At 46.2% G+C, this 12,619-nt stretch overlaps 1 protein-coding gene across 1 annotated transcript in view; it reads right to left on the bottom strand.

The window, feature by feature from the left end:
• BMP6 (bone morphogenetic protein 6) overlaps positions 1–12,619 on the bottom strand; it is a 213,511-nt gene that overhangs the window by 6,284 nt on the left and 194,608 nt on the right. The window contains exons 3-4 of the mRNA XM_066376998.1: positions 9,366–9,514; positions 8,471–8,668 (exon numbers count right to left, since the gene is read on the bottom strand). Coding sequence (XP_066233095.1) covers positions 8,471–8,668; positions 9,366–9,514 — 347 coding nt within the window. The remainder of the gene's footprint in view (positions 1–8,470; positions 8,669–9,365; positions 9,515–12,619) is intronic.

The raw sequence follows: 12,619 nt of genomic DNA, 5'->3' as shown, positions 1-12,619 counted from the left end.
TACATCTAAAGGAGGGGGGTCACAGGAACCTCTGAGTTTGTAGCCAAGATAGACATAACTGGTGAGCTGGGGACTCCATTTGCAGATAGCATCTGAAGTAAAAGCAGTCTTTTGGGGGACCTTGCCCTTAAACTTATGGGGTTTGTGTTAACTCCAGGTGGTAAGGGTTAGGATTGAACTGGATTGTAGGATACCAAGTAATGTCAGATGAAGACAGGGACAACTGCATGTCTGGTTTCCACTTTTCTTCTGCTGCTGGCCGAAACCAAGATGACGTAGGGAAGAACTTCACTTCTACTTTCACCAACAGTTCTCGTTGTCTGAACCTCCTGCTAATTTGACTCTCTCAATGCTCAACACAGAGAACTTCATCACAGGAACAGATAGCTACTAGCATTTTTGTTAAGTAAAAATTGGGTCCAGAGAGAGGAAGGGAGGGATTTGGCTTTCCTGTTTTTCTTCCTACAGACACTCTCAGGGCACACTCAAGTTTCCTTGTAACTCCATGTTAAGTGCTGGCAGAGAACGTATAAATATTTGTGAAGGTCAGTGCTCCTCAATATACTCATGTCTGCTGCTCAAGGGCCAGCACCCTGTGTTCTGCAGTGGAATTATACTGCATATATTGTTTTGTTTTGTTTGTTTTTAGGGATTCACAGATTGCAGGAAAACATTCTCCCCTCCAACCCGCCTCTCCTTCCTTCCCCCCTTTGATATTTGGTTAGATGAATGGTCTGGATAGAGCTAGTGAAAATTCATGCAGCTAAAACTTAACAGGCACACAGCCACTCCAATGGGATAAAGGAAGGGCAGCACAGCTCTGCCCAAGTGATTCACCATCAAGGGCAGGACAGAGAAAAGAAGCTGTAGAGCTGAAGACATGCAAACAAACCAGAGAACCAGGGACACAGACCGGAGGCCGACAACGCCATCCCCAAGGGCAGCAGTCCTTGGTCTGACTCAAGGGCTGCCTGTTCCTGAATCATGAGAACCATCAGGGTATTTGTGTCATCCCAGACCGACATGTCAGAATGATCAGGAGTGGGTCCTCTGCTGCCTAGGTGGGTCTGAGGACAGTGGACCTCAAGACACTACTCTTCATGCAGGTGGCAGCGTCGCCCCATTCACACATGGTCGGTCTTCAGACACGGCAGGCCCTGCACACCCCCGGACTTAGCTGTGGGGAAGGCTAGTCTTGCTTCTGAGGGACATTTTCAAGGTATCTGGCTTTTTCAACATTAAACGTAAAAAGTAACACCTGGCTCTCTAATCATTCCATGTGATTTCTTGGCCTGAGAGTGAAGGGTAGGAGAAGTGCCAGCAACTCCATGGGGATCCTGGCCCAGCCAGACCTAACCCTAGACCGCCATCTAGAGCAACCTGGACAAACAGGGACCAGACATAGGTGGGTTTGGGCAAAACACGCACACACACACACACACACACACACACACACACAAACTGTTAAGTGACTAAATGACAAAATATAACAATCATAAACCCCTCAGGGTGAAGTTTTTCTGTGACCAGAAGAGGCAGCACCCTAGTGTACTCTTAGAAAGGACAGAAGCAGTCTCCCCACTATAGATTTTCCAGCTTTCAATTAATCAGAAGCATATCATTGCCCTTAGCATCCCTGCTTTTCATCCTCTACTTTTATAAACTGCTCCAGTATTCAAAAGCTCTGGATATGATTGGTTTATAAAATCCCAATCCTTCCTCTCATCTTCAAATGAGCATTAGAAACATTTAAACAGGAGAGCATATCTGTCATTCAGTGCAGGGAGGACAGGGTGCTCCCAACCCTGCTGCGAGCAGCCAGCCGGCCACCACCTCCTCACAGATCCCCATCCCCAGGCAGCGGCCATGTACACTGCATGTTTGCTGTACCCCAAAATGAGGGTCACATCCCATAGCCCTAAGGAGGACATTTCGGTTTATTCCATCCAGCATTCCTGGTATCTGGACCTCCTGAAAAGCCACACACACAGTCAAGCACAAAGAGGAGCCATGTCTAGGAGAGCCGAGGCCCACTGCTGACTTATTTCTGAAGCTGAATTACTAAGTGCAGTGAAAGGCAGCTTTCCCCGGCATGGAAGGCCACAGATTCTCAGGCAAGTGTGCCCTAGACAGGACGGGAAGGCACCGCCATGGTCCTGACTTGCAGAGCCAGGGATGAGCAGGCAGCTACATGGCCAGCTTGAGGGGCACCAGCAGGCCAGAGTCGTGGCCACACCACTAAAACCTGGAGTCCCAGGGAGGTGGCTGCACCTGAGTCACAGCAGCCCAAGACCAGCTGAGGTCCCAGGGGACCAGGCAGCTTTCTTTTTCAATTCCAACAGAGGAGAAGGAGAAACAACAGGGAAGACAGGGAGAGAGAAAAAGGCAGAAAGGAGACAAAGTCATGGCAACCATCCAAACCCAGGTGAGCAGGAAGGTGGGCGAGGACAGGCAGGTGGTGCCTCCCCTGCTGGGGCTTCTGCAGAGGGGCTCCTCGGCCCAGCCTGGCCACGGTGGGCTGACCTCCACAGGCCATGCCAGCTGCAGGCCGCCGTCCCTGCTCAGCAGGACGCACACAGCCAGGAAAGTGCTGGCCAGGCAGGAGATGGGGACAAAGTGTCATGGCCCATGCTTCATGTCCTGGCTTTCTGAGCTGAGGCTGCAGAGTCTTCCCAGAGAAAACTCGTTGTTTAGAGTGAGCAATTCACTACTCTTGTTTCCTTTCTCTCCTAGAATGACAAGGGTAAGGACAACGAGCGACTGTTCAAACGGCACCTCTTTCTTCAGTGGTCTGGCTGCTCTGTCCATATCTCCAGCCCTTATCAGCCCATATTATCCAAAACAAGTATCTGGCTCCCATGTACTCCACAGAATCAACACAGCCATTGAGAGCATGCTGGAAGAAGCCCAGCTCCAGTGCCACCGACACTATAGGCTGCAAGGGGGCCATACTGGGATCTTGATTTCTGGTGTCAATAATCTCATAAAGGGTTAGGGGCAAGGGAGGCAATAGCTTAATTTTCAGAGCCTAGATTTTGTTTACAACTTGGATGGTTAGCACAAGAGGCAACAGAGAGACCTATTCTGCTGGTGCTCCAGGATTTCAAGAGCTCATGATTCCTTTAATCTGGGTGGGACTTTGGCCTCTTCTCAGGCATTGTCTTGATTATAAAAAAAATATGGAGCTGGCTCTGGAGGGTTGGGTCAGTGGTAGAGCATCAGCCTGGTGTGTGGATGCCCCAAGTTCAATTCCCCATCAGGACACACAGGACAAGTGGCATCTGTTTCTCCACACCTCCCTCCTCTTGCTTCTCTCTCTCTCTCCCTCTCTCCATTCCTCTCCTACAGCCATGGCTCATTTGGAGCAAGTTGGCCCTGGGTACTGAGGATGGCTCCATGGCCTCCACCTCAGACACTAAGAATAGCTCGATTGCTGAGCAATGGAGCAATGCCCCAGATGGGCAGAGCATCGCCTCCTAGTGGGCTTGTTGGGTGGATCCAACTTGAGGTGCATGCAAGAGTCTGTCTCTGCCTCCTCTCCTCTCATTGAATAATATATATATGTATGTATATGTATATATATATATATATATATATAGAGAGAGAGAGAGAGAGAGAGCTAAGTATCTTGAAAATAGGGAAATGTTTCCCTTGAACACTTAGCTTTAAGACCGCCTATGCTCCAAGCACTTCTTGTTCCTTCCTAGACTGAGTCTTCTAGCCTCAGCACCCCCTCAAGAGCTGGTGACAGCAGCACCTGTTCTTGTCTTTTAGCATTGCTGCCATTAGCACCTTCCCAAGGGTGAAACCAGCGACGGAACAGAAGGTAACTTTCCAGTTGGTTTCACACCATGGTAACTATTATACTAAAGGCATTTAATGGCACAGGAGAGTCAAGTATTATAAATAGGGCATTTGAAATGGTTCTAACTAATCACAAATGCTGCACTTGTCCTCCTAGCTGTGGAGAATTAAGATTTGATTTCATTTAGAAAGCCTTATCCTCTACTGTTTGACTGAGACATCTGGAAGCCAAACTGCAGGACCTAAAATTTTAAGGTCAAAATGACAAGTTACAATTCCCCATTCTTTTGAAGAACTATACACAGTCCATCTTCTCAAATTTTGGATGTCCACAGTGGGTCGGTCCACTCAGCTTTGGCATGCCATCCCATGGAAGCAAAGAATGACATAGTGGGGACACCTACCAGGAACTAAATTAAAGGCCAACTACACATTGACCTGTAAGAATGAGACTCTCATCTGTGGATGGGAATTCCCTGAAATCTATAGCAAAAGATTTCATAGTCATAATGAAGTACCCAAATCACTGTTTTACCAGCGATGGATTCTGGTTACCTTTCTTATGTGGAAGCATACTGAATGGCCCCATTCGGCAAGTTTAAGGCATAGAGAACACAAATTATCAACAAGGTTAAAAAAAAGTATCTCTAAATGCAGCAGAGCCACATTTTTCCCTCCCAGGATCCTTAACAGTACATGCTCAGGTGGGCTGGAAAGAGATGGAAAGAGAACTGGCTATAAGAAATGCTAACAGGTAGCATGTGAAGGACTCATTCCAAAGGAAAGTCAGGGACTTGAGAAGTTGCTGGCTCAAAGGGTTGGCAGGGGTTGGTAGAGGCAACACAAACATCAAGGATGAGAGAGGCCTATAGGTTAGCTAATCCAATTTTACGTGAATTGTTAAAAGTGTCAGGAAAATGGTTTCAGAACCAAATGCCAAAAGAAAGAGCAATTCTAAGTCACACCATTGGCAGCCAGCTGGTTAACATGGCAAAGAACCTCACACTCACCAGCTGACTTACAATCACATTAACAACAGCAAATCATATTAACAGCAACAAATCACATTATCTACCCTCTCCCCAAAGATATCTTGAAAAAACCCTGGAAAATCAGCTAGACCAGGATCTAGAATCAGCACATGGGACCATCCCTCAAGGCACTTGTTCACAGCCCTCATAATGGATTGGCCATGTGGTGTTGCAGTCCCCCAGTAGACAGAAGAATAAATCCCAAGAGAAAGATACTGTGAAAGAGGGTGAATGGCTGCCAATAGAAAGAGCCACAGAATACAACGGCAAATGAGACCACGAGGCTGGTAGAAATGGAGACTGAAAAAGAATTACCAGATTTTCTAGAATCCCCAGTGGGCTGCACAGCATGGCTTGGACCAGGGCTAGTAAAACATGTGTAAAAACAATAGATGATACTGTCCAGATGATATTCCAGCCCACTGGAGGAGTGTGACACAGCCAACATCCACCATTCCCTTGGAGCAGATAGCTACAGAGAAACAAGGGCAAGAGAAAACCATCCAGGACGACTTCAATCCAAACCCATTGTTTGGTGCATGTGTTTGGAAAGTCTAGCTTCATGGCCAAGTACAGATGTTAGAGCAGATTTGAGTGGGTGGTAGGGAGAAGGTGGATGGTGCTCTTGGCCTTTCCTTTGTTGTTGTCCTGCCGTCTCAGGCATCTGCCACTCAGTTCCAAAAATAGCCACCTATTTCCCTACCATGTTTCACCCTGATGACAGGCAACTTGACAAATGAGGCTAACCTCTTTACCCAGATTCAGGACATTCCCTAGTGGCTTCTCCGGGTGGTGGCTGTTTCAGCGAGAGATGGCCATTCCCAGGAGCATGCGACAGAAGAAGGGGGCAGCAGAGGCAAAGGAATCTCTTCCTTTGCCCTTCAGAAAGAAATACATGGGGAAAGGCTGCCTGGAGTCACATCAGAAGCCACAGCTTTTAGTCTCTGCAGCATCCTTTTGGCTCACAAAGGCCCAGCCACATCTGGCCCCACTGCGGCCTGGAAAGAAAGTACAAACCAGACAACCTATTTCTCAGGTAGCAGGCTATCTTTTTTCCCCTTTTTTTCCAAATGTGAGGAAGGGACATAGAGAGACAGACTCCTGCATGCACCCCAACCAGGATCCACCTGGCAACCCCGTCTAGGGCCAATGCTCTGCCCGTCTGGGGCCATGCTTGCAACCAAGCCATTTTTAGCACTGAAACAGAGGCTCCATAGAGCCAACCTCAGTGCCAGGGGCCAATATGCTCGAACCAATCAAGCCATGGCTGCGGGAGGGGAAGTGAGAAGTGGGGGGGGGGGAGAAGCAGATAGTCACTTCTCCTGCGTGCCCTGACTGGGAATTGAACCCAGGACATCCACACACCAAGCTGATGCTCTACCACTAAGCCAACCAGCCAGGTCAGTAGCAGGCCATATTTATTGAATTCCCTTCTCTAAGAACAATCTCCTCCTCTGTGTTCCACTCCCACTAATGGCATGAATTCATGGTGACAAGAAAGAGCCACTATGTAGGATAGCACTTCGCCAGTCCTCACATAAGCAAAAGACCAGCTTGAGACGGTCTCTGCAGATAGTGAGAGGCAAGGAGGATCTTTCATAGTAATACTTTTTGGGGGTCTGGACTTTTACATAGCCGAGGCCAGAGGTATTTGTAATAAACTCTTTTGCCTTCATACTGCTGAAAGGAGCAAAGCAAATTGGAAAGTACTGGGTTGGGAGGAGGGGGTCAGAAATCCAAGATAAAACAGATACACTGCCATCTTTTTTAAAATAGATAAACTTTAATATTCATATTTCATTTCAATTCATCAAATTGAAAAAAAATGTTGAAAGGAACTTAAAAAAAATAAATAATAACTGGGTGACACTGCTGAAACCAAAAATCAGAGGCGATATATTTTCTCAATTAAAGCCCCTGTGTGCACTGGAGAGGGGAGAGGGTACTGAATAAATCAAGTGAAATTTTAATTTTAAAAGCAATCAACATTTCAAGAGCTGCCTTCATGTCTGAAGTCCCAGCACCAAACTGACCACAGTTCATTAATGAATGGAAGCCTACCAATGGCAGAACTACCCCATCATCATGCCCTGAAGAAAAGGCTGAGATTATTAACTCTTTTCAGCAGGCTTCCTCTGCAGTGAGTAAAGGAAAGCAATCATTTCTTCTCCTTTTCCTTTTTAAACCCCAACCCTGACTGTTTCTAGCAGTAAACACAAGAACACACATGCTGAAACACTAGGATGACAAGAAGCAAAATGTCACATCACATTGGGTGCTGGATCCTCAAGTTCCACATCCACATTACTGGTAAAAGAAATGGCTCATGAAGTAGAATGTAAGTTGAAGATATTCCTTCCCAAAGAAAAATTGGGTATTTTGGGAAGTTGCATGAGCTCTCTCTGGCCACTGAAGATGCTATTTTTAAACACTTCCCTGGAAGAATCAATTAATGCACCTTCTAGAACTATTTTACATGCTTTCCAAGGATCCTAACCTATGCCCTGATAACCAACTTCCTACAATTGGATGCAACACATCTTTGAGTACTATTATGGACCAGGATCAAATGCTCTCACTTAATCCTAGTGAATCTACCAAGAATTAACCATCCCCACTGAATAGATGAGCAAACAAAGCTGAAATGGATTAGGTGTGTTCAAAGTCACAGAGTAGAAACAAAGGAAACAAGTTCTCTGACTGAAAATCCTGCAGCAAACCTTAATGCTGGATTCTCAGACTATTTAAGCAGCCAAAGAAAACCCAGAAATTGCAAGAACAGGCTTTAGAGTAAGATGCATATGCGTTTGACTTCAATAGTTCCTTGCTCTGTGAGGTGCAACACATGAAGTCCACTTCCTAAAAAGGAACAGCCTGGGAGGGAACAGTTCTGAAGAACAACTGAATTGACACTCCAGCAGTGAGAACTGTTACCTTTCTCTTGCCCTCTGACCCTCCCTGTTCAGAGCAGGATGAGGTTGACTCCATTACCTAGTTCCAGTGGGAAGCATATAGCCTCAGCCTGGCTTTCTACTGAGGCTATTGTGAAAGATTGCCCTGGAACTATTGGTTGCCTTCCTTACCACCATCTAGAGATAGTCTTTCCGAGAATGCCACCAACAAAAGAAAATAGAAAACGAGATTCCTAATATCATCTGAGCCCAGGGAGGGAGCCGTAGACTTCTGACTTAAGTGAACTGATAAAATCTGTCACAGAGGGTTGTTTGAGCTGACTTTCCACCACTTTCAGCCGAAAGCACTGACAAACACAAGTCCATCGTATACAAATGTATGAAGTTTGTTTCCATACTGTAACTATCCAGGTATAATGCAACTAGAAGAAAATCTAGGTGCCCGCAAGATCTTTATGTGAGTGAAAATAGAGTTGGAGAAATCTTACCAAACAGAAGGATGCCCTTCTGGAAAAACAGACACTCAGGATGGCTGCAACTTGCAGACTCCATCTTTGGGTAAGGAATGCTCCCCTCTGACAGCCCTATCTAGGAACCCATCTAGGTAATTGATGACAATGATGAAGCTCCTGCAGGCCTTTGTATTTGCCGTGTAGAAGCTGTGCAACATATGAAACCATCTTACGCTCACGGAAGCTTGGGAGCCAACAAAGAAAAACATACCTGAAGCACTGGAGACCCGGGACACGTCCTGGGACTGGGTAGAGCGATTGCGACTTTGCTGCCGGCGCCGACTGGTGGCTGACCTCGTGGTGCGCACGTGGATCTCACTCACTTTGAAGAAGGCGACCATGAAAGGCTGTTTGTCATAAGGGCCATCTCTGCCTACCAGGCCTGCAGCTCGGGGGTTGATGTTGAGTCCTTGATGCAAACCATAGAAGAAAGCCTGTCTTTATTCCATGGAAATTGACCCCTGACGCCATATAACTGATCCTTCCTGACTTCCCAGGGGCTAATCATAAAATTAATGAAAGAGGAAAGCATGTGCATTCTCAGATATCTGATGGCTCCCTCCAGATGGACAAAACCAAAACACTCCTTCCAAAGGTCTGTGAGTCCAAGTAAGGAGTGCAGGGATGCCCAGCCTCTCTCATTTTTCTAGTCTTTTTCCTTCACATTCATTCTTTCTTTATAATCACATTCATTCCAACCAGTGAGGTGACTCCACAGGCAGGGTGTGCCTAGTCTGCAGGCCCGTGAGGGGCCCTCGATCTACCGGACATCGGCACTGCAGAGGGAAGGTGCTGGCAGGGTTCCCTCACAAACCTTCTCAACAGTCCGGGTTTAGACTATTCTCCCATCTTTCTCTTTAGTTCAGCATCAGCCACCTGCCTCTGCCTCTGGGTGCCCTCCTCTTGTTGTCACTCTCAGAACCTTGACCACCTAACTGGCTCCTAGTCCTTTCAGGGAAAGGTTTTGCTTTTTAATAGCAGTTAAGAGGAAACAGTAAATGAAGCCATCCTGAGCCACAGACTCTCCTGTAAACCACAGTTCTTTCATAACTGTTGTAAAAAAAAATGAATGACAGCGACTGCTTGCCTGGTTTTGGCAGACTTACCATCCCGAGTCACCACGCTCAGCTGCAGCCCCATGTTGTGCTGTGGGGTCACAACCCACAGATTGCTAGTGGCCGTGATGTCAAATTCCAGCCAGCCTTCTTCTGAGGCCCACACTACGCGGGTGTCCAACAGAAATAGGTCAGAGTCCCTGAAAGAAAGAAAAGATGGCACAGTGAATAGCATGCTCTCCCCTCAGCTCCTTCTCCCTCTGTCCTCCTGCCTTGCTGTCACATAAAAGATGCCAAAGGCAGATCCAGTCCACCATAAGGCACTGTATACAGCGACTTGCCTCAGCTTGGCGGGTGTGATACCATTGAGGACACATGGATGACACAACCTGGGGAGAGATGAGCATGTACTGGGCTACTGCAGAGACATCAGCTTTCTCCCAAACACGGGGGTCCCTCGGCTTCAACAAGAACCTTGTTCTGGTGCTTATACCAAATCTTTTTTGAAATTAGGTAGACAGACAGATATATAAATAGATGGGGTTATATTGTTGCTTACTTTATGGATAACGAACTCTATAAAGAGAGAAAGCGTGGGGGCAGTAAGGAAATCTTTAAGAAGATATTAAGATTGGGATCAGTGTGAGCACTAATAAAGTTGTGCTTTGCTCATTAAAAAAACAAAAACAAAAACAACTAGGACCTGACAATCTTCACATGTTAGTTCCTGTGAACTAAGGAGAAATGAGAAGCTGCACTGTATTTCTGAGTAGTCAGCAGTCCTTTTCTTTTAATTAAGGCATTTGTGTGGTCTATGGTAAGTATCAAGTCCCTTCTTGTCTGGACCATGTAATGTGGGTGTATGCTGAGTGATTTTAAAGTTTATCCTAGCAGAGCTGTGAGCCAGGGCTGGGGTTCTTTGAGGCAAACTCCTTGAGTCCTTTCCTTCCATTGGACTCCACAGGGAATTTTCTATATTTCTTTTTACAGTTTTCAACTAACATAACCCTACGGGTTGTGGAAGATAGAATGAGGGTTTCTTCCTGCTCACCCACATGTCATGGTGGGGCAGTATTAGGGGTTGATCACTTTCGTGTGTCATAAGGGCACTTTAATTCTGGGTTGATATCTCAGGGTCACTGGCATGAAATGACCTGGAATTCCCATGACATGGAAGGGGGATATTTCGGCCATGGAAAGATTCAAATCTCCTGGTGCTGGAAATACATTGCTGAAATATCTTACAGGATAGGAAAAATGGGACTAAATACTAAATTTAATAAGATGAACATCTCAATACCAATGAAGTATGTGTAAGTTAGTGTTTCCATATGCTCTGCCTTCCTCAGTCCTTAGAACATCCTGAAAGCTCAGCAGAACATCCTTCTCCCCATTTTATAGCTGGGGAAACTGGGACTCTACTGTGAGGTCTGGGTCAGGAGGCCAGGGTCAAAAGCAAGTACGTGAAAGAACTAGCTAGTGAAAAGAATGTGGACTTGGTTTCCCACAATGACATCCTGCCTTCTGGGATTATTGTGAATGACAACCTGTGACAAATGAACACACTTTTACCTCTATTCTTCTGAATATTTGTAAGGCCTGTGAAACATCTTATATTTCTCAGAGAGGAAAACATTTCTCCTGTTTACATGGCTTAGAGTTAGAAGAAAACTCTATTGTCATCTTTTCCAAAGCTTCAAACATTAGGTCCAGCTAAAAGTAGTTTATTCAGCTGCTGAACAGAGTCTTCAGGGGGCACATCCCACATCCAGGCCTGCTGTCTTTGAAGCACTCTATAACACATATGTGTCACCCCCCCCCCGGACAAATCACCCCTCTCCATTACTGAGGTAACTGTGAGCAGGGAGATGGGGGTGTCCATAGAAAACAGCAAGAGGGGACTGCGAGTCCAAAGCTTTGAAGTTCAGGTACAAAAAGACATAAATTCTCTTTTGGAAGGTCAGAGGAAGATCCTTCTCTAGCAATAACACTGACGCTATGTGCAGCACTGTGGGGAGCACAGCCCTGGTCCTGAAGGGAGACATGCTCACGTCAGCACAGTGCCCTTCAGAATGAAGATGCAGGGAGAATTTTGGGGCCCGAGGTTGCCATGGAGGGAGAGGGCCAGTGTATGAGCCCACTATCAAGGTCACTTGTTGCTATTTATAGAGCTTCAATGATATACATAATTTTTAAGGTCTTGTCACAAAGATAGAGAAAAATACAGTCCAAGGTATGAATGAGGCATAGCTGGTAGAAAGAACTAGAGTGAGCTTTGATTTTTTAAAAAGTAGGGTTTATGATAAAGGAAATGGGAGTCTATTATAAGAGGAAATGGGAGCTGGGTAGAAGGCCACCTTCCAAAGACAAGAGAGAGAAAGCAGAGAAAAGGAGAAAGAAGAAGGGTATGATTAAATAAGGAGAACAGAAGTCAGAAGCTCAACTTGGGGCAGAGGTGGAAGTGTTGATAAGGTGTAATAATCACGATGTGGGAGAAATGAAATCTGCAGAGATGGTGGGGATTGGTGGACACAGGGAGCCCACGTTTCTGTCTTGACTCCGTTCTTGAGTCAGGCTGGGCCCCCAGGAGTTCCTGTTTCTCTGCCACACTACCCTGGCTGGACAACAGGGATGATGCTAGCCCTCACTGCTTAAGGGGCCTGCAGGGCACACAAACACAGGGTAGGAAGACAAAACACTCTGGCTCACTGGCAGACTGGCAGTCTCAAATGTCATGTTTAAATCTAGGACACTCAGGTCCTGTGGGAAGGACTAAATGGGAAGAGAAACAATGAACATTTACTGTGAGCCTTCAATATGCAGGCATGAGCCAGGAGCCTGCCTTTACTCCTCGGGTAGCCTGGAGAGGAGGGTCCCATAGCTGACAGCACAAAGCCCACAGAGGGCAAGGTCACAGGTATAAGTGGGCCAACCAGGTCTCAAAATCAGAGCCCAGATTCTTAGCCACCATGTATCTAGAAAACAGAGTCAAGCCCTGGCTGGGTAGCTCAGTTGGTTAGAGCATCTGGAAGCACAGAGGTTGTTGGTTCAATCCCTGGTCAGGGCACATACAGGAACAGATTGAAGTTCCTGTTTCTATCTCTTTATTCCCCTTTCTCTCTCACTGAAATCAATTTTTAAAAAAGTTAAATAAAATTTACAAATTTAAAAGAGAGTCAAGAAAAGTCCAGGGCACAGGTTGAAAATACTGAACTAGGGCTCAGAGCAGGGTAAAGGGTCAGAGTTTACTGCACACAAATGCCAATGTCAGGTGAATTCAGACAACACATGAAGATACTCAGGCT

This window comes from Saccopteryx leptura, chromosome 3 (assembly GCF_036850995.1).
Source record: "Saccopteryx leptura isolate mSacLep1 chromosome 3, mSacLep1_pri_phased_curated, whole genome shotgun sequence".
Classification (NCBI taxonomy): domain Eukaryota; kingdom Metazoa; phylum Chordata; class Mammalia; order Chiroptera; family Emballonuridae; genus Saccopteryx; species Saccopteryx leptura.
Note: the sequence above shows the minus strand (reverse complement) of the source record. Positions and strands in the feature narration are given on the sequence as shown.